This window comes from Trichosurus vulpecula, chromosome 2 (genome assembly GCF_011100635.1).
Source record: "Trichosurus vulpecula isolate mTriVul1 chromosome 2, mTriVul1.pri, whole genome shotgun sequence".
NCBI classification, from domain to species: Eukaryota; Metazoa; Chordata; class Mammalia; order Diprotodontia; family Phalangeridae; genus Trichosurus; species Trichosurus vulpecula.
Window position 1 is genome coordinate 86081075 of NC_050574.1, and position 26632 is coordinate 86107706.

At 40.7% G+C, this 26632-nt stretch overlaps 1 protein-coding gene and 1 pseudogene across 1 annotated transcript; one reads left to right on the top strand and one right to left on the bottom strand.

Annotated features, from left to right (window-relative positions):
- Positions 1-8053: 8053 nt before the first annotated feature.
- MMP26 (matrix metallopeptidase 26) lies at positions 8054-11039 on the bottom strand. The gene is made up of 5 exons (XM_036743054.1): positions 10941-11039; positions 9988-10211; positions 9433-9581; positions 8318-8443; positions 8054-8217 (listed from the first exon to the last, which is right to left on the bottom strand). The coding sequence occupies exons 1-5, from the start codon at positions 11037-11039 to the stop codon at positions 8054-8056; spliced, it is 762 nt and encodes a 253-aa protein (XP_036598949.1).
- An 8713-nt stretch (positions 11040-19752) lies between these two features.
- On the top strand, positions 19753-21539 carry LOC118836599 (annotated as a pseudogene).
- The last annotated feature ends 5093 nt before the right edge of the window (positions 21540-26632 follow it).

The window sequence follows — 26632 nt, forward strand, 5'->3', positions numbered from 1 at the left end:
GTGGCATTTGAATATGAATGGGAATATAGAGAGACCAGAAGTGGATTCAGAGAGGTATACAGACAAGCAAAGCAATATTGGTAAGACCACATTAAATTTCATGTACATTAAAAGGAAGAACTGCATGGATTGGATTCAGGTTTTTATGAATAATCTCCATTTTATCATTTTTTTGCATGTAAAAATAAACGTGATTTTTAATTCATAATTTAAAAAAAATATCAACATGACTGGGAGATACCTTATTAGAGAAACTAATGTAACATTTTGTTTTACCTAATCAAGGTTTGTTTTTTGTTCTCTTCTCTCAGCCCCTGCTCCCTATTTAGCTCATTTTCATGTGATATATTACCCCATTAAAGAGACTATTTGTTTTCTTTTTGTACATATCTCTATTTCCTTTGCATAGCATGGTGGATAGAACAGATGAAACACTTAACAGATGCTAGGTGACATGATTTTTTTTCATTCTTTTTTTTTTTTTTTTTGGTCAATGAACACATTCAGACAAATATGTTCTCTGCATCTTTAAGTCAACTGTATGATTCTAACCATATGATCTACTTTAAACTTTCTTTTATGAAAGCTTGACAGTTCATTCCTCATACTTTCATGATGGGTGTTTTCAATGTAGGATGGAATATCGCCATTAAAATTTTGTAGTGCTGTGAAAGTTGGCATTTGAGTAATTAATTGTTATTTTCCCCGTCACATTTCTATGATGAAAATATTTGGTATTCCCCTTCCTTTCGGGTATCATGGCTATTGATCTTATTTTTTAATTTTAATTTTTATTTTTTTCTCCCTTTTTTTAAAAAATTTATTTAATATATTTAGTTTTCAGCATTGATTTTCACAAGAGTTTGAATTACAAATTTTCTCCCCATTTCTACCCTCCCACCCACTCCAAGATGGCATACATTCTGGTTGCCCCATTCCCCAGTCAGCCCTCCCTTCTGTCACCCCACTCTCCTCAAATTGCTTTTTCCCTTCCCTTCTTGTAGGGCAAGAAAAATTTCTATGCCTCATTGCCTGTGTATCTCGCTTCCTAGTTGCATGCAAAAACTTTTTTTTTTTGTTTTTGAACATCTGTTTTTGAAACTTTGAGTTCCAAATTCTCTCCCCTCTTCCCTCCCCACCCACCCTCCCTAAGAAGGCAAGCAATTCAACATAGGCCACATGCATATCATTATGTAAAATCCTTCCACAATACTCATGTTGTGAAAGACTATATTGCCCCCTCCTAACCTATACCCCTTTATTGAATTTTCTCTCTTTACACTGTCCCTTTTCGAAAGTGTTTGTTTTTTATTACCTCCTCCCACTATCTGCCCTCCCTTCTATCATCCCTCCTTTTTTATCTTCTTCCTCCTTTCCTGTGGGGTAATATACCCAATTGAGTGTGTATGGTATTCCCTCTTCAGGTCAAATCAGATGAGGGCAAGATTCACTCATTCCCCCTCACCTGCCCCCTCTTCCCTTCCTACAGAACTGCTTTTTCTTGCCACTTTTATGTGAGATAATTTACCCCATTCTATCTCTCCCTTTCTCCCTCTCTCAATATATTCTTCCCTCATCCCTTAATTTGATTTTATTTTTTTAGATATCTTCCCTTCAGCTTCAACTCATCCTGTGCCCTCCGTCTGCATAGATATATACACATACATGCATACACACATACATACATATACACCTACCCATATATACACACACATATATATACATATACATACACATTCACTTCTACATATATATACATAAACATATATATACATATATATACATATATACATATATATACATGTATATATATACACATATATATGCATATATATATATGCATATTCCCTTCAGCTACCCTAAAACTGAGGTCTCATGAATCATACACATCATCTTTCCATGTAGGAATGTAAACAAAACAGTTCAACTTTAGTAAGTCCCTTGGGATTTCTCTTTCTTGTTTACCTTTTCGTGCTTCTCTTGATTCTTGTGTTTGAAAGTCAAATTTTCTGTTTAGCTCTGGTCTTTTCACTGAGAAAGCTTGAAAGTCCTCTATTTTGTTGAAAATCCATATTTTGCCTTGGAGCATGATACTCAGTTTTGCTGGGTAGGTGATTCTTGGTTTTAATCCTAGCTCCTTTAACCTCTGGAATATCATATCCCAAGCCCTTCAGTCCCTTAAGGTAGAAGCTACTAGATCCTGTGTTACTCTGATTATGTTTCCACAACACTCAAATTGTTTCTTTCTGGCTGCTTGCAGTATTTTCTCCTTGATCTGGGAGCTCTGGAATTTGGCAACAATATTCCAAGGAGTTTTCTTTTTGGGATCTCTTTGGGGAGGTGATCTGTGGATTCTTTCAATTTCTATTTTACCCTCTGGATCTAGAATATCAGGGCAGTTGTCCTTGATAATTTCTTGAAAGATGATATCTAGGCTCTTTTTCTGATGATGGCTTTCAGGTAGTCCAATAATTTTTAAATTATCTCTCCTGGATCTATTTTCCAGGTCAGTGTTTTTTTCAATGAGATATTTCACATTTTCTTCCACTTTTTCATTCCTTTGGTTCTGTTTTATAATATCTTGATTTCTCATAAAGTCACTAGCTTCCACTTGCTCCAATCTCATTTTTAAGGTAGTATTTTCTTCAGTGGTGTTTTGGACCCCTTTTTCCATTTGGCCAATTCTGCCTTTCAAGGCATTCTTCTCCTCATTGGCATTTTGGAGCTCTTTTGCTATTCGAGTTAGCCTATTTTTTAAGGTGTTATTTTCTTCAGTATTTTTTTTTTGGTCTCCTTGTTTTTCATGGTTTTCTCTCATCATTCTCATTTCTCTTCCCAATTTTTCCTATACTTCTCTAAGTTGCTTTTCCAAATCCTTTTTGAGCTCTTCCATGGCCTGAGACCAGTTCGTGTTTTCCTTGGAGGCTTTTGATGTAGCCTCTTTGACTTTGTTGACTTCTTCTGGCTGTATGTTTTGGTCTTCTTTGTCACCAAAGAAAGATTCCAAAGTCTGAGACTGAATATGAGTGCATTTTTGCTGCCTGGCCATGTTCCCAGCCAACTTACTTGACCCTTGAGTTTTTCATCAGGGTATGACTACTTGTAGAGTACTTTGTTCCAAGCTTGAGGGGATGTGCTGTTGTTTTCAGAGCTATGTCTATACAGTCAGCTCTACCACACTAGCACTCCTCCTTCCCCAAGAACCACCAATCCAGACCTGACAAAAATCTTAAGCAGGCTCTGCACTCCTGCTCTGCTCCACCATTTAATTCCTCCCACCAGGTGGGCCTGGGGCCAGAAGCAACTGCAGCTGTACTTCTGTAGCTGCACCACCTCCGCCGACCCCCGGGGCAGTGGCTGAACCACGAACTCCTTCCACTTTGTCCCCACAGCTTTTCCCACTAACCACCTCTGTTTTCTTTGGTGTTTGTGGGTTGAGAAGTCTGGTAACTGCCACAGATCACTGATTCAGGGTGCTAGGGCTTGTTCTGCCCAGCTCCTAGTCTGGTTGCTCCTGTCACCACCCACACTGAGCTCCACTCACCTCTGCTCCCCTACACTCCCAGCTCCATGTGCGATAGACCTCACTGAGCAACCATCCAGGTTGTCCTGGGCTGGAGCCCTGCCTTCCTCTGCTATTTTGTGGGTTCTGCAGTTCTAAAATTTGTTCAGAGCCATTTTTATAGGTTTTTGGAGGGACCTGGCAGGGAGCTCACGCAAGTCCCTGCTTTCCAGCCGCCATCTTCCATGGCTATTGATCTTTTAATCACTTCAATATTGTGTTGCATCCAACAAATGTCTCCTCTGTGTTAAATACTTGGCATGTTCTAGCTGTTCTTCCCTGATTTTCTTTTATGCTACTTCTACTTCATCATACAGTACAAGAAAGATTTTGATACTTAGGTCTAAATATAATGGTTCTGCTGTTATTAATGGAGACAAGAACTTGTTGTTAAAATCAATGAATGAACAAACAGTGCAATAAACCTACTGATAAAGGAAATATACCAGCACCATCATAGTATGGGAGCAATCGTATTTGTCAAATCAATGTAGATGCGTTTCTGATTTCAAGACAAGGGCTTTTTTGTATCTATGTTTTTGGATCAATATTAGGTCATAGTGAATTAATGGCTGATTCAGAACTAGAATATAGGTATATTGACTCCCATTCTAATATTTTCCCAGTATTTCTGGATCAGAAGACCCATTCTTACTTTGCCCTTCATGGGTTTAATCGATTTCTTTTAAAATCAGCTCTTCATTGCAAAGGTCCTCAAGACATTTCATATTATTGTTGAAACCTCTAGAAGTTATCCTTAGTTATGTGATTCCTAATGAAATTTGGTAATCAGTTCTTCTAAATTGACTGTTTACCAGCTTTACTTTGGTATGTTGAAAGACCATTTTCCTTCTGATTCCCCGAAATTTCTAATCTGAATAAAGCCATCTTACTATCTCCAGTCCACTGGATAGCTTTTATTATTGTATCATAGTCATCAACTCAAGTCAAATTAACGGGCCTCTAAAGCAGACTCTGGGGACCATTCCTTGCTCAATATAAACACTAACATTTCCAAAGCTCTCATGCTCCTCTGGAAAACATAGGGTTCTAAAACTGTTGCTGAGTCATTTCAGTTGAGTCTGACTCTTTGTGACCCCATTTTGGGGTTTTCTTGGCAAAGTTACTGATGTTGTTTGCTATTCCTTCTCCACCTTATTTTAGGGATGAGGAAACTAAGGCAAATAGTGTTAAATGACTTGCTCAGGTTCACATAGCTGTTTTTGAGACCTGATATTAACTCAAGAAGATGAGTATTCCTGATTCCAATCCCAATGATCTATTCACTGTGCCACTTAGTTCTAAAATGCTGCTAATAAATTAGAGAAAAAATAGTTACTCCTTTCCAATAAATGCTAAATGAAGCAGCTCAAAAAATCTATCTTTCTAGTGATGATGATCATAAACTAGGCCAGGGATGTCCCATATGCTCACTGTCAGTATGTTGTTATGGAAATAATACTTGAATAGAGTCAGTGTACCAGGACTGTAGTCTCTGCTCTGCCATTCACTTCCTATTTGATTCTCCCCAGCCTCAAAGCAATCAGGGTTAAGTGACTTGCCCAGGGTCACAAAGGTAGTAAATGTCAAGTATCTGAGGCCAGATTTGGATTCAGGTCCTCCTGACTCCAAGGCCAGTGTTCTATCAACTGTTCCACCTAGCTGTCCTTGACTTACTATTTGTGACCTTGGTCAAGAAAGTTCCCTTCTCTGGACCCATTTCCTCTTCTACTAAAGATAGGAATGGCTGACTGCTTCAAGGGCAATTGTGATGAATCGAATGAAATAAGGTAGTGTTTGGAAGTACTCCATAACTGTAAAGGACTATAATAATGAAAAATTTCAGAAAGCCATGTCATACTTGGAACTTTTTAGTAGCATAGATATCTGAGAATCACTGCCCTGCTATGTTCCACTATCACCACCTTCTCCTCTGGAGCTCACTGACAAGTAAACTAAGTGTCACATTTTATTCCTCTTGTTTTCTCCTAAAGAGATGAGAAATTTGGGGGCAGCTAGGTGGTGCAGTGAGTAGAGCACTGACCCTGGAGTCAGGAGGACTTGAGTTCAAATTCAGCCTCAGACACTTGACACACTTACTAGGTATGTGACCTTGGGCAAGTCACTTAACCCCAATTGCCTTGCCTTCCCCTCTCTAAAAAAAAAGAGAGAGAGAGATGAGAAGTTTCAGGGAAAAAGTTACTTTCACCTGGGTTATAATGGGGATAGGTGAGGTTAGTCTTTATGGAATGGGAGTTAATTACTGTTAGATCTTGAAGGAAGTCAGTGATTTGAACAGGGCACATAGAAGGTCCATTTTAAGCTTGGGCAGTTAATAAGGAATAGAAAGCAGTCCAGTAATCTGAATCATACAATACCTAAGGTAAGGAGTGTAAAATTTAGATTGGAAGCCTAGGTGGTGGGCTTTGAATGTCCATATCCATTCCGGTCTTTGGGTGTAGAGACAAGCAACTTGAAGGCAGCTAGGTGGCACAGTGGAAAATTAGTTGGGCCTGAAATAAGGAAATGTGAGTTCAGATACTCACTAGTTGTATGACCCTGGGTAGGTCACTTAACCCCTATTTGCCTCAGTTTTCCTCATCTATAAAATGGGAATAAAAGTACTATCTCACTGCAAGGTTGTTTTGAGCATAAATTGAGATATTTGCAAAGCACTTCTCACAGTGTTTGGCACATAGTAGGTCCTCTATAATGTTTGCATCTCAGCTACTAAAGTTAATGTGTGTGATACTGGGCAAGTCCAGTAACCATTCTGGGTCTCAGTTTCCACAATCATAAAATGAAGGGGTTGACCTAAATAAACTCTTGGGTCCCTTCCAATTCTAAATCTATGATCCTGTTAATAAAGGATAAGTGTGCCCTGTAGCTATGGCAAGTACATTGAGCTGAAACCAAAACAAGAACCGTAAATGATTAGCCAGACCTGGGAATAGTGTGCTCCTGGTGGTGAGGGTGACTAACAGCTTTCATTGGCAGCAGGACATGGGTTTTCTGAGCAGTGGAATCAGAAACTTAGTTAAGAGCTAAATATTTTTCAAGGAACTGTTAACAGGTGTGGGAAAGGGGCAAGATAAGTTACTGGTGGGCCAGAAGAGTGTATTGATTCCCAACATAAAATAAGAGGACAGAGAGGAAATTACATCTATCAAATGACTTGGTCATAATTGCCAAATGAAGCTGAATCTGAACCTGCATCTAGCCCTTCCTTCTATTTCTACTCACACCCTACACAACTATGCTTTTATGCCTCATCTACAGTTCTCTCCTCACTTCTCACAAGGCACCAAGCCTGGGATTGAGCAGCAGGATATCTGGGCATCAGAATCTGGGTTCTATATGTCTCTTAGAAATCTCAGTCCCTGTGTGTGTGTGTGTGTGTGTGTGTGTGTGTGTGTGTGAGGCAGAAGGGGTGAATTTATCTTTTTGGCACATTCACTAACAAGAATGCCCAATTCTGTACCTCCTGATTTTTACACACACACACACACTGTTGTGTCTCTGTCACTGAATCCCAGTACAACACTGTCTCCTACTCCCAAAAGGTTGCCATAAACCCAACCTTTGCAACACTCAGCCCCTTTAGAAATATCCCCTAGCACAATTAAGGGGCACAATGATTAGAGGACTGGGCTTGGAGTCATGAAGAGTTCAAATCCAGTCTCTAATTTTATCTAACTGTGATTCTAGGGAAATCACTTAACATGTCTGCCTCAGTTTACACAACTGTAAAATGAAGGATATTGTGGCATTACGGTTTTAAGTTCCATTTGAAATCCCACATTCCAAAAGAAGCCTATACTTATCCTCCTTAAGAAAGGAAATACAGACAAGCAGGACAGTTTTAGAAATAATGTATAATTTATTTACATACTTAAAAAAAAGGCCATAGAAAGTGGACATTCAGTTCCATATTTAAAATACCCCTTTTTGTGTTCTGTTGTTCAGAGTTCAAATTCTAAACTAGACTATTCCTCTCTCAATACTTTGGATCTTAGCTCCAACAAGCCTTAAGGTAACATGGGAGTTATTGATTTGCTTCCTGAGTCAGGGAAATTTGTACTTTCAATGAAAAAGGATCATGTGTATCAAGTCTAGAACTTCAGGATATTCAGGACATGGCATTTTCTTTTTTCCTGAAGGAAGAAAAGAAATAGGTTAAGAAATTGAAGGTTGAGGCAAGGGGCAGGAATTATCTCATGTTCTTTCTTAGGAGCCCAAGGGCTAAGCAACCTGAGTGTTGGTGGTATAATGTTTTATCCCGTATTGAATTAAAAGACAGGCATAAATAAACACATCCTTCATCAAGAGATAGTTAGGTGCTTTAGTGGATAGAACATTGGTGACTTGCCCAAGGCTATACAGCTAGAAAGACTAGATTTAAATAGGAAGTAAGGAATGCTGGCCAAGTCACCAAAACATGGGAGGCCCAAGGTTTATTATCTTCACCCACTTCTTCCCAAGACACTTACCTTAATAAAGAGTCTGGATCCCTATTATATCATCATCACTGAGTCTAAAGAGTTTTGGGTCTTGATATTGATAGATGGGGTACATGATGGAGTCAGAATCCTGAGAGTGTCGTAGACCCAGGGCATGGCCTATTTCATGAACAGCCACCAGGAAGAGGTTGATTCCTGAGGTAGAAAGAAAAGGTTGAGAGTATAAAACCGCAAAAAAAAAAAAAAAAAGAACAGCGGGGAGGAGCCTATCAGTACAAATAGGTGTCAGATTTACCCTCTTCAGAATGTGACCAATCTTCATCTTTGTCAAAGTGGATAGTTCCTTGGTAGACAGGATGTGGGGCAAAAGCATGAGCTAGGATTTCTCCTTTTCCATCAAAGGGGTAGCCATCTCCATGATCTGCAAGGGACAGGGAGAGAGGAAGCATTTCCTTTTTTGTTCATTCATGCACCCAACTCTTTGTGATCCCATTTGGGGTTTTCTTGGCAATGATACTGGGTTTGCCATTTCCTTCTCTAGCTCATTTTACAGTTGAGAAAACTGAGGCAATCAGGGTTAAGTGACTTGCCCAGAGTCATACAGCTAGTAAGTATCTGAGGCTGGATTTGAATTCAGGAAGATAAGTCTTCCTGCCTCCAGGCCCTGCACTCTACCCAGTTGTGCCACCTAGCTTTCACACATGTATTAAAATACTATTGTCAATGAAAAGGAAATGAGAGATTACACTAGGGAACATAGGACAGACATCTACTTGGAAGCCTGCTGAGCTCACTTCCTATCCCATATTTTGGAGTGGTGATAAGGATAAAAGTTCCAAGTTCTATATAGAGGGGAAAAGAGGACTAGTTTAAAACCTGAAAATTAGAGTGGATGCAGCACCTTGAAGCCCAGTGAGCCAACACTATCTTACCTCCCAAAAACACTAATAAATTGTTGCATTAAGAAAGGAACCTCCAATGAGGGAATATTTTGAAATCTGACGTCATATACTCACTATCTGCCTCGATTTTCTCATCTGTTTCCAAGGATTCTTGTCAGGACCAATGAGACTTTTTTTTGGGGAGGGGAAGGCAGGGCAATTGGATTTAAGTGACTTGCCCAAGGTCACACAGCTAGTGTGTCAAGTGAGGCTGGATTTGAACTCAGGTCCTCCTGACTCCAGGGCTGCTGCTCTACTCACTGAGTCACCTAGCTGCCCCCCAGGTCCTCTGCAAGCATATTCAGTCCTAGGATGATTTTAGGCAGGACAAAAGGCAGCACCACTGAATGGAGACTACTGCCTTACTTTCCTTGATTACTTCTGAGGTCTTAGGTCATTAGACTCAGCTAATTAGCTAAGAGAGGTATTCAGTGATCCCTCATTTTCTGTATACTTATTGCCTCCTTACCTCCATATAGGAAAGCAAACTCAATGTCAGAGTCTTTTACATACACTCTTCGGAACTTCAGGGGTGTCACACTGCTCCAGACTTCTGTTGCCTTCCGCAAGATCCTTTCAACTGTCCTAGGACTCATGCCCCTGGGATAGTTGATGACACTAAGAGACAAAATGGAAGAGAGGCTAAGAACAGAATTGAAACGATAAACAGCCAATGTGAGGTACTTACAGGATTTGGAATCAATTAACTGGGTCCAAATCCCATTTCTGTTGCAGTTCACCTCATCTAAATGTCTCATTAATAGATGAGACTGGGAACCAGACATTATGAGTTGTCTAAGGATACCTATCATGTTATTTTGCTCCAGTTAAGAAAAGGCCAACTCTTGCTAGAGGGATCATATCATTAAAGCTATGGAAGTTATAATCCAAGGATGCAGATTGTAAATGAGAAGTTTTATTTTGATGCTGCCCAGACAGTTGCCCACCCCGTCCTTGATCTTTTCCGCTGGGCTCCTACAGCTCCTCCTAGAGATACTCCATTCTATGACCTAAGAACAGTTACCTGTAAGTTATGGGGTTATTTTTAATTTTGGGCTTCCCAGGAAAAAATGAGTAGTCAGCAATATCTCGGACCCCACATCGAGGCTGCCTTATGATGGCCTTTGTTGGCTCATCCAACCAGCCAGTTTCTTCCAGCCTAAAGAAATGCTGCAAGAATCTCAATTGATCCTCCATAGTAGAGTACAAGGATTCTTCTTCTGTGAAGAAGAAACGATGGAAGTAATCCTAAAATAAAAGAAAAGGAAATGAACCTGAGCCAGAGGCCTGAGAATATTCAGATAGTTACCATATGGAATTGAAAGTTCCCTCAGGGGACAAAGGGTCATCATGAATCAGATCTGATGCAATTCAATTAATAGGCAAAAGATACTTTAATCTCCACATTTTACCAACAAGGTAACTAGACCTGGATAATATAAGTTACTATTAAGTGCCTGTGTCCAGTACCTTTAAGGATAAATAACGTATGGTCTTCGACTTCAAGGCCCTGTTTGGGTGCTAAGACATGGACACCAAAAGATTCCTGGTCAATGGAAACAGGCAGTGCAAATTTGAATAATGCAACGTTTTAAAATTAGGAAGTAGCAGTAGTTAGACATATGTAGATCATTGCCGCAGCCTTGAGAATCTGAAGTTCTGGTTTAAGAGGTCCTGCCTTACAGGTTGATTATGTGCTAGGCATAAAAAGAAGGTATTTCTTGGAAGATACACTTTGACCTTGAGAACAATCCCAAATGGGGTCACAGAGAGTCAGATGACTAAAAAACCCAACTAAACAACAACAAAAATTACATGGCTCAGAGTTGGTGTGAGAAAGAGTTCTCTAAAGCATTGGAAACCTAAAATCCGTTCTTAAAGACAGAGCTGTGTTATCTTAAGCATGAATGCACAGAAAGAGACTTGGCCATGCTTCCTAAGATCACTACAGCAGGAAAGAGGGGATGTGATACTTACCTTAAAGAAGTCAAAATCATCAAGGATATCTTTGGGGATAATTGGTAAGGACAAACAGCAGGGCAGGAAAAAGGCAAAAATGAGAAGTGTAGACAGCATGACTAAAGTTCAGGCTCTACTGCAGGCTATGAGCCCTTCCTGGCCCTAGGAGAATTTATAAGGAGATTCAGGTCCTGGTGACTCACATCAGGTAGGGCCTCTTTTCCTGGATTGCTGTGTGATGCTAATTTCCTAGGGGGAGTGTAATAGGCCTGCCAAAGTGATGAGATTACCTACTAGATATTAATCTCTCTTCTAATTTCCAATCATTGCTCCCTCCACCCTACCCCATCCCCACCTGAGGCCCTAGGGCTATTGCTAGGCAGCAGAGGTACTCCGAGCCTCTAAGGTCTCCAAACATTTTTTGAACTTGAATCTCTATCAATATTCCCCCTTTCCCCAGCTCCATCCCATGGATATGCCAGTCTTCCCAAGGGCACCTGAGCTGTTCTTTCTATGAATTCTTTAGTTAGGAATAGGTTATAATTCCTTGGAAGGCTAACCATTTTTATGTCCCCGTCCCGTCCGCCCCCCCCCCCGCCCCCGTCCCCCCCCCCCGTCCCCCCATCCCCCCACTCAAAGGAAGACAAGTCAGGACCTTTTAGAGGGGAGGAATTAGGGAAATGTTAAACTGTAATCAATAAAGGCTTGTGTTAGACAAAAACCCCTCGATTGACTACTGGGGGGTGGAGAGGGAGGGTGCAATGTTTCCCACCCTTAGATTAGTTTATCACACATACTTTGGGGTCATGCCCTGATCTCCCAGGGCCCTCAGTCACACCATCAAGATCACTGGGTTAGTGTATTCTGAGTCTTGCTATGAAGATTGATGGACATTTACTCGAGTATTATTGAGTCTTTGCTCAGCTATTTCCATATTAGGCCAATTCTCTCCTCTAGAGTCACAGGAACAAGAAAAGCAAGGAACAGACTGAGAGACAGAAAGAGAGGTAGAGAGAAAAAGGGCAAAGAGAGGGAGAGAAAAAGACCGAGGCAAGGGCAGTAACACAGGGAAGCCCAAGAGAGAGAAGGAGAGACAGACAGACAGAAACAGAGTCAGAGAGAGAGAGAGAGAGAGAGAGAGAGAGAGAGAGAGAGAGAGCAGGCACTAGATATAGACAGAGACACAGCAGAGACAAAGAAACAGCAAGAGAGACAGAAAGAGAGGTAGAAATATACACATGGGCGAAGAGACAGAAAGAGACAGAATTATGATAGCTCAAATTTATTTGACCTTAAGACTCAAAAAACACTGTACATGTGTGTGTGTGTGTGTGCGTGTGTGTGTGTGTGTGAGAGAGAGAGAGAGAGTAATATAAGATGTATGTCTATATACAGACATATATATATAGTATACAAATATAAATGGGAGTTAATGGGAGTGGGGGTGGGTGGGAAAGGCCTCCTGTAGAAAGTGAGATTTAAATTGATCCTTGAAGAATGAGCATTCCAAGCATGGGGGACAGCCTGTGAAAAGGGTGGGGATCTGGGGATGAAGAGGCATGTGTGAGGAACAAGAAGAAGGTCAGTGTCACTGGATCATAGGGTAAATGAAAGGGGAGTGAACTGTTGTGTCTGAGGTGGGTTTTGCACCTCCCCCTTCCCAAGTTCAATAGAATCCATGTCCAGAACTCTATCCACTTCTATAAATTCAGTCTCAGAATCTTTTTCCATGTCATAAAGAAAAAGAAGAAGAGGCACAAATAGAAGAGGAAGATGATTATCAAGTGTCATTAAAAATGAGAATTCCTGGTCTCAAATAAGAATGGGAAAACACACACAAAATGAGATACAGTTGGTCTGAGTGGGGTCCTAGGCTCTAGTTCTATAGACATTCAAAGATAAATGGGACACATTCCCATAAAGACAACCCCACTCTCCTACCCAGGACTAGCTCCTATTGCATAGAGAGTACCCCTACACCTGTCAGCAATAGAAGAACAGAGAAGGGGATAATTCAGAAGACCATTCATTCCCAGGATCACTGCCTGGGCTGCTATGGTGATCCAGACACACATTTTGTTCTCTGAGCCTTCACGGGCTGGGGGTAGTGGTGGTGTTAGAGAGTGGGGAATAAAGATGGAAGAAGTTAGAAGACAAATGCACATTGACCTGAAACTTGAAAATTAGTTCTTTTTCTTTCCTTCTGAAAATAGCTATATGTTTCTTTGACCCTGCCATTCTTCCTATCCCATCAGCTTCTGGACTTCTTTCCCCACTTCTTTCCCCATCTCTAAGAAAATGACCCCATTCCTGTCTTCATTTCTTTATGTGGTAGCTAGGTAAAATAATGATGATAGATTCTAGGTCAAATAGTTTGCCATGTCTGGAGTCAAAAGGATCTAGGTTCAAACCTGGTCTCAGACACTTACTAACAATGTGACCCTGATGAAATCATTTAACCTATGTCTGCCCCAGTTTCCATAACTATAAAGTGGGGATCATAATCATGCCAACCTTCCAGGGTTGTTGTGATGATGAAATGAAATATTTGTAAAGCATTTAGCATAGTTTCTGGCATGTAGTAGGCACTATATATATGATGTTGTTGTGGAGTCATTTTTTTAGTCATGTTGAATTTTTCTTGACCCCTTTTTGTTTTGTTTGTTTTTTGGCGAAGATACTGGAGTGGTTTGTCATTTCCTTCTCTAGATCATTTTGCAGATGAGGAAACTGAGACAAACAGGGTTAAGTGTCTTGCTCAGGGTCACACAGCTAGAAAGTGACTGAGGCCAGATTTGAACTCATGAAGTTGAGTCTTCCTGGTTTTAATATAAATGCTAGCTATTATTGTTATCTTTCCTTCATGTAATATATTGCTTCTTATGCTAGGAATATTTTATTTCCATCTTGGTATTTCCAGCACCTTGTACAGTGCCTGGCACATGAAATATAATTAATAAATGCTTGTTGAAATGATTTTACTCTCTATACACATGCCTAAGTATCTGCTCCCTTCTTATCAAGGAAAGACTCTCACCTCTGCTCTTAGTGTTTCCCTTTGGGCAAAATTGTGGCCCCAGGATCTACAAGGTCTTGGGTAAAGCCATAGATATAAAAAGACACTGGGGCAAGATAAGTCCGGGATTTTGTTATTTTTAATACTCAGTCTCTCATGGTCCTGAGACATCAACCTATGTATTGTGGAGGGGATGGGTGTTTCATTTCTGGTTTTACCAAGCTCTGTGTGACCCCTGAGGGTTCCCAATATCCCCACAATATCCCCCGAACCTTCCCCTTTCCCCTAGACTCTCCTGGCTTCTGAAAAATCTAGTTTCCAAAAGCCCTTTAATGGGCTATTGAGAAAATTTGTAGAGGTTCTAAAACAAATGTCCCTCTACAAACTGATCTAGTTGTCAGAAAACCTGCTGATCCCATGTCACTCTTATTTATTATTTATTATTTATTATTTCCTCAAAGGCTCCATTCTAAGTCATCTGTTTTGCGGAACATTTCTATCATTGGTGCATATGAAAGCAGAAATGGCATGCCTCTTATTCACAGATAACATGAATCAGAGAGGATAACTACAATGCTGGCCAAAAAGATCAGGTACCTAAAATATTATGACAGGATTGAAAAATAGGCTGAATCTAATACAGTGAAATATAATAGACAAAATTCCAACTCCCACACTTGAGAATTGTAGAGATTTGTCAGCCTGGGTTCCTGGATAGCCCAGGGAGAATCTCACCCACCAGATGTATCAACCTACCTGAGGTCAATTAACTCTAATAGCCAAATTAAAAAGAAAATTATTTATTGGCATGGTGAGGGAGACTGCTTACTGGGAGGAGCTTTCACTTCTTTGGGTAAACATTTGATTGTTTTAACTTTTCTGGGCTGGTTAGACTATATAACCAAACAACATCATTCAGAGGCAATTTAGTAACTCCTTTCAGAAAAACAAACAAACAAACAAGGATACAGAAAGGGGGAGAAAGCAAATGGAGAGAAAAGGGGTCTGGTTTCTGGGGGAATATTTGCCTTGCAACTGGCAAGATTTGTTATGGGATAGGAAAACATTTCCTATTCAAAGGTAGCAAAAAAGAAGTGACTAAATAGACTTTTAAAATTGCCAAATAAGTACCTTTGGAGTAAGGTAATTATTAAAATAAGAGATCCAAATGCCTCCTATCCAAGGACAAAAAATAATTTTTACAATAGTAGCTGAGATCATCAGCTTTACAGTGTCCTTACCTAGTGGTTAAATTTTATTTCTCCTTCAGGTACAAAAATGAACTTCACTAATAAGATTGAGAGAGGCATTGGCTTCTTAGTAATTTGAACTAAAGAAACCTGAGGAATGGTTTTGGTGAGGGGCGTACTGAAAATCCATGCAAACTAGCTCAGGATGAAACATACTCATACACTGACATCACTGACATGGGGCAAAAAAAGCAGATAGCAACCTGACCATGTTCTGGCTGAAGAACTAAGTTAACTAGGGAAGTAAATAAGTAACATATTAAGGACTCAGACTTGGAGGAAAAAGGAACATGCACCAAGGGGGCAGAAAGGGAAAGGAGGGACACGGATAACGAGCACAAGAGGGAAGAAAGAAAGGAATTGGTAAAAGCAGGAAATCGTGTTAAGCTTTGTATTAGTCTTGAAGTATGAAAGTGTGTGAAGGGAGAGGTAGGAAATGCATGCACTTGACATGAATCCAGGTTGTCAGTAAGAAAGGCTGGCAACTCTGCCCTCTCAGCCCAGCACCTCTGGGATAGAGTTATGGCTTCTGCCCAGGGGCCTTCCGAGTAGACTGGCAGTCTTCCAATGACTTGATTACACTTTTTTAAAGAAAGGAATTCTGACAGGAGAGAAATTTGCTTGGTTGGTATAGGGGAGTCCCTTCTCTATAAAGCAGGATGGGAAGGTAGCATATGTAATCAGGAACTAACTTTCATGATTATTATTTAGGAACCTCTTCTGGGAAGTCTAATGAATGCTTTCACTCTGCTAAATTCAGATTCAAAACTTTCCCCAGCAATATTAAAGATTGAGGAAAGCCTGATGGACAATCAGGCAGTGGAGACCAAGGGAAACTGATGCACTGGAAGGAAGTGACAAAGGGAGTCACAGAGGGCTCCCCTAGAAATTTAAAAGACAATGTATATCAAGACTAAGCAGAATGGTTCGTTTGGGTGTCATCCAACTTGGAATTTGAGAACAGACTCAATGATTACACAACTTCACAGAATCTCAGATCTAGAAAGAAATCCCAGAAGTCATCTAGTTCAGACCTTGCCTCAGGCTTTAATCCCTTCAACCATATTATCTATCCTGTCATTGGAAACCTCCACTGAAGAGAAAACTTAATTAAAAAAAAAAGTAAATAGCAACACAACTTCCCATCAACAAAAGTTGTACCACAAAGGAATGTGCTATGTCAGGAGTTACTCCCATTACTAGAATTCTTCAAACCGGGAGGCAACACATTTTCTTTGTGGGAAATTTTGTAGAGAAGCGATAACTTTCAGGTAGAGAGTTTGGTCTAAATGACCTAAACTCCCAACCCTACCATCAACTGGAGGAGGGTTATTAATGACAAGTTGCCCAGCCTCTCAGAAGTCTGTGACAAAGCAGAGAAGGAAAGAGCAAAATAGTGATATAAAAAATGTTAATTGACTGACCAACCCACTGACTAAAGGGAAATAAGAAACAAATATTACAATATAACAGAGCCTAGATCATATACAGAGATAAAACAATAGGAAGGATTTTGTTTTTGTTATGAAAGAAAAAAAAACTATTCAGAAATTGTTCAACAAATAGGCAAAGAAAGATCTGGCATACAGGAAAAAATAATACACGAGTACAGAATTACAAGGATTCAAAAACAGCTCTGGTTAGCCCTACCTCATCACTAAAAGCACTAGCACTAGCTTTGACACCTTGGGCAAGTCACCTGCCCCTCCGTAAGCCTGTAAAATGGGAATAAACATACTAGCACTAGTACCAAAGTCATAGGGATGCGGTGAAGATTATATAAAATAATATGTGTAAAGTGCTTTGCCAACCTTAAAGCGTGATATAAATGCTAGCTATTATTGTTATTATCAAAAAAGCAGAGAGGCAAAAGGGGAAAAATTTTAAGTACTAGGGCATACATATATGCAACTCCATAAAACTGTACAACTTAGAAACCCTATAGACATAATTAAAATCTAAAACTATGGAAGTTCCATTTTGCCTTTTTAAATAAAGTGCTTGATACTTGTATATCTATCAATCGGCTATCTGTCTTTCTATCTATCATTTATCATTTATCAAGACCTGCTATAGTGACATGCCAGTCCTCCCCCAAAACAAACACCTACACCCCCCCCCCCCCACAACCTTGTCAGTTAAAGGTCAAGTTGATCAGCTAACTCACCAGTACTCTTGACCTATGTGGTTTCTAAAAACCACATTGACCACATGTATTGTTCTAACTGATGTCTTTATGCTGCCTTTGAAACTATAGACCACCATAAGCTGAAGAAAAAGATGACTCCCTCCAAAGTAGCTGTTTTTCTTCCAGTTGCCTAGAGCTAAAGATAATCTATCCTGCCAAGCAGGAGCTCTGCTCTTCTGAACACACCTTCTCACTTTTACAGTTGGTCACCTGCAGTTACTATCTCTAAAGACCAGAAGTCTTTAATCCTTTTTACACTGTCTAGACACTCCACCCCATCCTCTCTCCCTCTCTCTCCCATAATACTCCTTATAACCTTATAATTGTTCGTTGTTTGTAAAATTTAAATGTAGATAACTATTCTCTCTCTCTCTCTCTCTCTCTCTCTCTCTCTCTCTCTCTCTCTCTCACACACACACACACACACACACACACACTCACCCACCCAGACACACACACACTCTGTAAACCACAAATCTCTGCTAAATGTACAAAAACCTGACTAGATGGAAGGAGTGGTTGCGTTTCCCTTAACTCCCCTTCCCAAATAATATACTTTGTCTCAGTCTTTTAAAAAAATCAATTATTGAAAACAGATGAAAAAAGTAGCTCTATTTTTCACCCCTCTCCATTCTCCTGCAAATAAAAAGTCAAAGAGCTATCTGTGGACACATAAAAATGTACTCTCTGAGTTAAATTTAGTAGGACGATATAGAAGAGTGTTGAAGGGTGGCAGAGGAGGGCATGACAGGGGGATTTGGAAGTAGGAGATTCAGTAGGTGTCTGGAGGTCTAGTCCACTTAATGTTTTGATATAGAAATTTGCCTCTTCTGTCTCACTGAAGGAACACACGAATGAGCCCCTCTACTACTGCATAAAGTTGACAGTTACTGGAGGGACACATTCAAAGTAGCCCTTCTCCCAGCCAACTATTCTTGGAATGTGGATTCTGGCAACATGGTTGCCCATGCCAATGGAGAAATTGTTGGATGAATCACGGAAAAAAAATACACTAAAAAATATTTTCCAGACTCCTTTGGAAGCACAGGATCCCAATATCAGTCTTTACTCTTTATGGCCTCTTCAATGTACTTTTGACCATTTTCTTCTTCATGACCTCAATTACTGAAATGAGTATAGTGACCAGCTCCATTCCAGTCTCCAGAAATCGGCTTGGGATCAAATGTTACAATCAACCCCAAATCTTCACATATTACTTTAACATAAGTCTCTTCTATCTTCTCCCCCCCCCCCCACCCCGATCCCCATTTTGATTCCCACATATAGGTAAACATAGCTGTGAGGTTCCTCCATATCCCTTTCAGAGGCTTTATCTGATCCTGCACCACAGTAATTCAAACCTTGGAGATGAAGGAAGCAATCAAAAGGCCAAACAAAAGGATATTCATCTGTTCTCATCAGAATATATTACCACTCTCTGCCAAGCCCAGAGTTTCTGATGAGACACTTTATTTGTTATCCATTTGCATATACATCTCAAGTTGGTTTATGTAGGCATGTGTTTGTACTTGAAAATCTCATAGAAAACCATTTTCAGGAGGTCTCTGCAGAAGTGGGTCTTAAAAGAACAGCAACAATAAGGTCCATACCCCTGTTAGAGTGTTAGAGCCATCCAAATCCCATTCAGTCATGCTCAGGTTCACAGTACTGGGTTCATCAACATTTCTAGCTTCACAGTATTGGGTCCAGGTTTTCCTCATGCATTCCCTCACCAATGTGTTCAAAGAAGAAGTAAATAGTCAAGAGTACTTTTTTTTTTTCTTTGAGTCATGTTCAGATATTTCTGCTTTATAATTTTGTTCAAGTGAGTACTGACTGAGCTGGCTGTGTTAGAAGCTTTCCTTGGCCTAGAAGGATGTGGGGACTAGACGTCAAAGGAGACAGTCAAGATGCTCATGCAGATGGCTGGATGACTTCTTTAGGTGATTGTATGTGGCACAGTGGATAGAACATTAGGCCTAAAGTCAGGAAGACCTGAGTTTAAATCCCACCTCAGATACTAGCTGTGTGATCCTGGGCAAGTCACTTAACCTCTGTTTGCCTCAATTTCCTCCTCTGTAAACAGGGATAATGATAGCACTTACCTCGTTGTGAGGATCCAATTAAATAATAATTGTAGACTGTCCCAGTGCCCCTCCCCCACTCCTCTTCCGGGCTGCTGGTGTGGGCCAGGGTGGTGGAGGCAGTGGGTGAGTGGATGCTATGGCTCTGCGACCTGCCCTCCTCTGCCCTTGGCCTTTTTGACCAAAGCCAGGAGTGTGTGCAAGGAGGGAAGGCAGTTGAGAAATCTATTGGGGCCTCACGTACTTTGCTGGTATGGAAGTGGGTGGAGCAGGCAGTCCTTGGGTCACCAGGATGTTGGCATTTGCCACAAGAACCACACCCTGGAGGCTGGTGGTTTCTCACTCACTAGGTCCCACCCATCTGTCCAGTCCATCCATTGGTTTGTTGGCTTGCTAGCACAGGTTAGGCTAAAAGACTAAACCTGAGGCAGACAGAGAAACAGGTTGAGCTCAGAGACTCACTCCTGCCATGGTGGGGGGCAGCAGCAGGGATCAGGCCCTTGGGCTTCCTCAAGCCTGTCTCCTTGTGGAAGGTGCCAGGCAGGTTTCAGGCACATCAGAACTCTCTGCCTCCACTGCCAGTACCCCCCTTGCAGCAGATCCTGGATCACTACCTTGAGATCCTGCAGCCCATTGTGAGCCAGGAGGAATGGAATAACACCAAACAGCTAGTGGATAGGTCAACTTCAGTTTTCAGCCAAACTCATAAAAAGAGCTTCGGATTTCAAGGCCATGATTGGCAAAGAGACTCTGCCAGTAGAATACCTTGGAGGAAAGTCACTGTGCATGAATCAGTACTACCAGATTCTCTCTTCCTACTGAATTATAGACCCCAAGCAGGACTCGGGCATTAACTATAGCAAGATAACTAAGCCTCCTATACATATCACCGTTGTACACAATTTCCAGTTTTTTGAGTTGGACGTGTACCACAGCGATGGGACACCCTTCACCACAGACCAGATCTTCATACAGCTGGAGAAGATCTGGAACTCATCCCTGCAGACCAAAAAGAATCCCATTGGCATTCTCACCACCAATCACTGAAACACCTGTGCCAAGGCTTACAGTAACCTCATCAAAGACAAAACAAACAAGGCTTCAGCACGTTTGATACAGAAAAGCATCTTCACTGTGTGCCTGGATGTGCCCATGCCACTGCTCTCGGAGGACATCTACAAGAGCCTAGTTGCTGGCCAGATGCTGCCTGGTGGAGGCAGCAAGCAAAACAGTGGGAACTGCTGGTTTGATAAAACCCTGTGGTTCATAGTGGAAGAAGATGGTTCCTGCAGCCTCATGAATGAACATGGTGCTGCAGAGAGTGCCCCCCTCCCTCCATTGTGGCACTCCTGGACCACATCGTGGAGTTCTTGAAGAAACCAGAGCTTGTGAGGTCACCCATGATTCCTCTACCCAGGCCCAAGAATCACCCCAGAGATTGAGTAACATTGAGAAGGCCAAGCAAAACATCAACATCGTGGTACAGGACCTGGACTGTACAGTGCTAGTATTCCATCACTTTGGGAAGAATTTCCCCAAGATGGAGAAAATGAGTCCAGATGGTTTCATCCAGATGGCCCTATAGCTGACCTATTACAGAATCTATGGCCAAAGCTGCTCCACCTATGAGAGTGCCTTGCTCCGAATATTCCACTTGGGCTGCACTGACACCATCTGTTCCAACTCTATTGACTCTTTCAACTTTGTCAAAGCTGTAGATGACACTAACACAACTGAGCAGATGAAGGTAGAGCTGCTGAGGAAGGTAGTGATATCACACAGATCCTACACTGACAAGGCCATCTGAGGGGAAGCAATTGACCACCGCTACTAGGCCTAAATCTTCAGGTCATTGAGGATCTAGTGAACATCCCTGATATCTTCATGGATACATCTTATGCCATTGCAATTCACTTTAACCTTTCTACCAGCCAGGTTTACTTCCCACCCCACCCAACTCTTCTTCCCATCTTGATTCAGCTCCATGTGGGCTCAGCACAAGAGGGATCCCTCTCACCACAACCCCAGCTCAGGGCCAGCACCAAATCTTGTCTGACCTTCAACTTTCAGCTTCCTTAGATGCTATAATTGTGGGTTAAGACGTGTGAGGCATCTCAGCCACCCCACTCTCCCTAGTAAACTGGAACCAGGGCTAGGTTTGGGTATCAGAAATCAAGTGCCTTCAATAATAGCATTTTCCCTGTTGTTCCCATCATAGGAGTTCCCCATTCTCCCTGGTTCCTAGCCTATGACAGGAAAAGCCCTTGGTGCCACAGATGGCACCTATTATAGATAATAGGAATTCTTGAGCTATTAGGCCAGATCTGGGCTTCATCTGACAGTGGCTATGAGCTTCAACTCCAAATCCTCTGACTTGGGAAAGAGCCAGCCCAGGACACCTGTGAAGGATAATACCCCTGCAGCCTAGTTTACAAGGAATACCCCTGCCCCCTGAGGTGGAAGGAAGGAAATAGTCTATTCTAGAGCTCAGGCCCTCCTCCTCACCCCAGTCCCTGATTTATGGAGAGGAGTCAGGGGATGATGGACTTGGTCTTGGAGAACTAGCCAGATTCAAGGGGATGAAGGACAGAACCTAGGGGAAAGGTCAGGTCAACCTTTCTCACTTCACCCCAGGTTTGCATGAATTTGATTGTTCCTGTTTTGGCTCAGATACTGTCTTTGATGCTGTTGCTAATGCCATGGGCCCCTTTTCTGTCATTGTGATTGCTTATCCATTGTGAATGATTGTATAGTAATAATGTGGGAATTAATAAACAGGAAATCTGTTGGAAAAAAATAATAATAATTGTAAAGTACTCAGCACAGTGCCTAGCATAAGCGCTATATAAATGTTTGCTACTATGATTATTATCTTTCATTCTAAGCTCTTCCAGCAGATAGAATCTTTAACAGAAGTATCAACATGTAAAACCACAAAAAGAAACCCAAGTACCACAAATAAGTATTATACTATAAAGGAAAATTAACTACGGTTGCTTAATGAGAGAAACAGAGGAAGAGAAAAAGAAAGAGATGGAGGTGGGGGAGACAGACAGAGACAGAGAGGGACAGAGAGGAGAGAAAGACAGAGAGGAGCAGACATAGAGGCAGAAACAGACAGAGAGAAAATTCTGCAGACTTTGCTGAGATCAATGACAAAACATTACAAAAAGTTCAAAAGTGAACTAAAAATGTTAAAAGAGTAAAACAGGAATTAGGAATAAATTTGGGTCATAAATTATAACTCTCAATGTATGAAAATAATAACACAAATAGTAGAATAGGAAAAAAAATATATAGAAATAGTAGAGCAGAGCTTCTTAACCTAAGGTCTGTGTACTTGGTTGTATTTTTTAAAATTTTGATAACTATATTTCAATATTTTTAATCCTATGAATTTGATATTATTCATTTAAAAATATATCTCCTTTTTCAACCCATTATTCCAATTTCCATAGCAGCTTTTCCAAATCTTTCTATTCTTCCTCAAACCTCTCATGGCTCCTCCTCCCCACAATTTTCCTGAAAAAAAAAATGAGGGCATTTGTTATGGGTTCCCTCTTCTCCTCTCTTTTTCATCTCCTATAATTCAGGTACCCTCTGCCTCTTTCTCTTCCTTTACCTGTCTCACATGGTAGAGTAGCCTCACTCCTTACCAAGGCTAACACCTCTGCTTCTTCAAGTCATCTTATTCCATCTTTTCTCTTCTAACAGAATTCTCCTTCTGTAATTCCCTCTCTTTCCATTATTTTCAAACTCCCCCTCTCTACTGGCTCATTTGCTACTGCCTATGAACATGCCTAAGTGTCTCCCATCCTAAAATAAACAAACAAATTAGAATCAACCTTCACTTGATCCTTCCATCCCCACTATTGTCCTATATCTCTTCTGGTCTTTACTGGTCTTTATAACTAAACTTCTTGTAAAGGCCATCTACAGTAGGTTGCTCCACTTTCTCTTTCCTCACTCTCTTCTTAATCTCTTACAAGTAGGATTCTGGCCTTATCATTCTACTAAAATTTCTCTCTACAAAGTTATTAATGATCTCAGGATCTTTTGTTGCCAAATCTAATGACCTTTGCTCAATCCTTATTCTCCTTTGTATCTCTGCAGCCTTTGACACTGTTGATCACTGGCTCTTCCTTGACACTCTCTTCTTTTTAGTTTTTCAGGAGAATACTCTCTTCTGGTTCTCCTTTTATCTATCTGATCATCCCTATCTGTCTTCTTTGTTAGATGTTCTTCCAGATCATACCCTCTGACTATAGGTGTCCCTTGGTGGATACCCTACTGTCCTGGGCCCTTTTTCCTTCTCCTTCCGTACTACTTCACTTGGTGATCTCATCAGCTCCCACAGATTTCATTACTATCTCTATACTAATCTCTGGAATATACTCTCTTCTTTCCTCTGACACTACCATTACTATTACTCTAACGTAGGTCCTTCTCACCACATACCTGGATTATTTGCAATAGCTTTTTGGTGGTTCTGCCTGCCTCAAGTCTCTCCCCATGCCAATCCATTTTCCATTTAGCCATTAAAATGATTTTGCTAAAGCCTGATCATGTCTGATCATGTCACTCCTCTACTCAACAAACCCCACTAGTTCTCTATTGCCTCTAGGATCAAGTACAATATGCTCTGTTTGACATTTAAAGCCCTCATATCTAACCGCTCATATCTTTCCAGCGTTCCTATACCTTACTCTCTACCACATACTCTTGGATCCAGTAACACTGTCCTCCTTATGTAATGCTAATGGATATGAAGATCTTCCCCACCCATTAATAGGCTTCACATGGGGCCCATTAAGGGGAGCTGGCTTAGGGGAGGCTTGCTTGTAGGAAAGCTTTCACACCTTTTGGTACTAATTTGATTAGGCACTGAGTCACAAGATTTGTGATGCCTTCTGACTCTGAGAAATGTATATATACTCTGAGTTGACATTTTGCTTTGGGGGTTGGCTTATGAGAAGGATCTTTTGATTTCCTGGTTGAGACTCTGAGTAGCTATATGTTCAGACCCCCAACTGCCCAGATGTAAAACCTCTCTCCATCCACTGATGTACATAAAGTGTGTAGCAATATTGCTTTGATTAGGCAGTTAAGGGCCCTGTCTGTTGGTCTTTATGCTAATTTTGCTGTATTTTCTCTGTATTTTCTCTCCTTGTATTTTCTCTGACATTCAGGGTTCTGACTTTTCCCCTGAACTAGTGAATGTAATTAAAGAAGATTGTTGATCCCTTGAGAAGTTATCTTTCCTAGTAAAGCAAATCAAAGAACCTGTGCTAGCAGGCCATCCTGGGTATGCTAGGGTGCTTGCTGCTATACCTTACTGTTCCAAGAACAAGACACTCTGCTGCTTTCACTTCTGGGTATTTTCTTTGGCTGTCCCCCGTGCCTGGAATCTTCTCCCTTTTCCACTCCCACCACTCACCTCTTTGGCTTTCTTTAAATCCCAACTAAAATCATACCTTCTATAGGTAACCTCCCCTAATATCTCTTCTAATGCCTTCCCTCTGTTAATTTCCCACTTCTATTCTATGTACTTTGCTTTTATTTGCATGTTGTCTCCTCCCTTAGATTGTAAGCTCCTCAAGGTCAGGAACTGTCTTTTCCTTCTTTTTTTTAGCCACGATGTTTAGCACCATGACTGGAATGGAGTAGGTGCTCAATAAATGTTTATTGATTGATTAATTTAAAACATATTGATAAGGGATTCATATGCTTCACCTGAAAGACAAAGAAGTCTATCACATATACACACACACAAAAGGATAAGAAGTGGAACAATAGACAAAGTATTCAAAGAAATAAAGGTTCCAAAAGAAAAAAATAGTAATCCAAATTATTAGGACTATGATAAACCCTTTGCAATCTGGCATCTGACTTCATAACTCAACTGAAATTGCTCTCTCCAAAGTTACCAATGACCTATCAATTGCCAGATCTGATGTTCTTTTTTCATTCCTAATTCTCCTTAAGCTACATGTGCATTTGACATCATTCACCACCTCTTGCTCATGAGTGCCTTATCTTTTCTTCTCTCCCCGAATTTTCATGACATTACTCTTTCCTGATACTCCTCTGACTACACCTTCTCACTCTTTTATATCCTCATCTATCTCATGTCTATACTTGTAAGTGTTCCCCATTATTCTGTCCTGTGCACTTTTCTCCCACTGTTCTCTTTCTGTTGGTAACCTCCTAAGCTCACATGGATTTAATTATTATTTCTGTGCAGAAAACTTCCACATCTGTATTTCCAGTCTAGTCTCTCCACTGAGAAGAGGTCAATCCCTTATCACAAATTCCCTTTCTGACATTTCCACCTGGATGTCCCAGAGACATCTCCAATTAAATATGTCTAAGACTAAACTTATTATCTTTTCCTTAAAACCATCCCATCTTCCACACTTTTCTACTTCCATAAAATTCACTACCATTCTTCTAGTTCCCCGATTTCATAACCTTGGCACAATCCTTAACCCTTCACTTTCTTCCTCGTTGCACACATTCGGTCAATAGATAACTCTTGTTTCTATCTCCACAATATCTCTTGCATCTGACTTGCACAGTTATCAGCTTATTCCAGGTCCTCATCATCTCTTTCCTAGATTTTTTTGAAAAAGCTTTCTAATTGGCCAGCCTCCATCAAGTCTTTCACCAATCCAGTCCATCCTACACACTGCTTTCAAAGTATATTTCCTTAAGTATACATTTGATCATATCACTCCCTTACTAAATAAACACCAATAACATCCCATTGCTTTTAGCATATGAATACAACCTCATTTGTTAACTTTGAAAAGATTTTCACAAATTTGTCCCAACTTACTTTTTTGTCTTCATTGGATATTACTCCCATTCCTATACTCTGCAGTCCAGGCAAACTGGCCTAATCTGTTTCTTACATGCAACAGTTTGTCTTCTATTTTTGTGTCTGTTTTGGCTGTCCAACAAGCCTAGGATACATTCACTCTGAGGTGTAACTCAAGCACCGTCTTATGTACGAAGCACGTTTTAATCTCACCAACTGCTGCTGCTTCCCTCCCAAACTACTTTGTATTTGGAATGTACTTGGCATGTATTTATACTTATTTATTTTATATTTGTGCCATATATATTTTTATATGTATTTTTCTCCCCTACTAGAATGTAGCTCCTTCTGA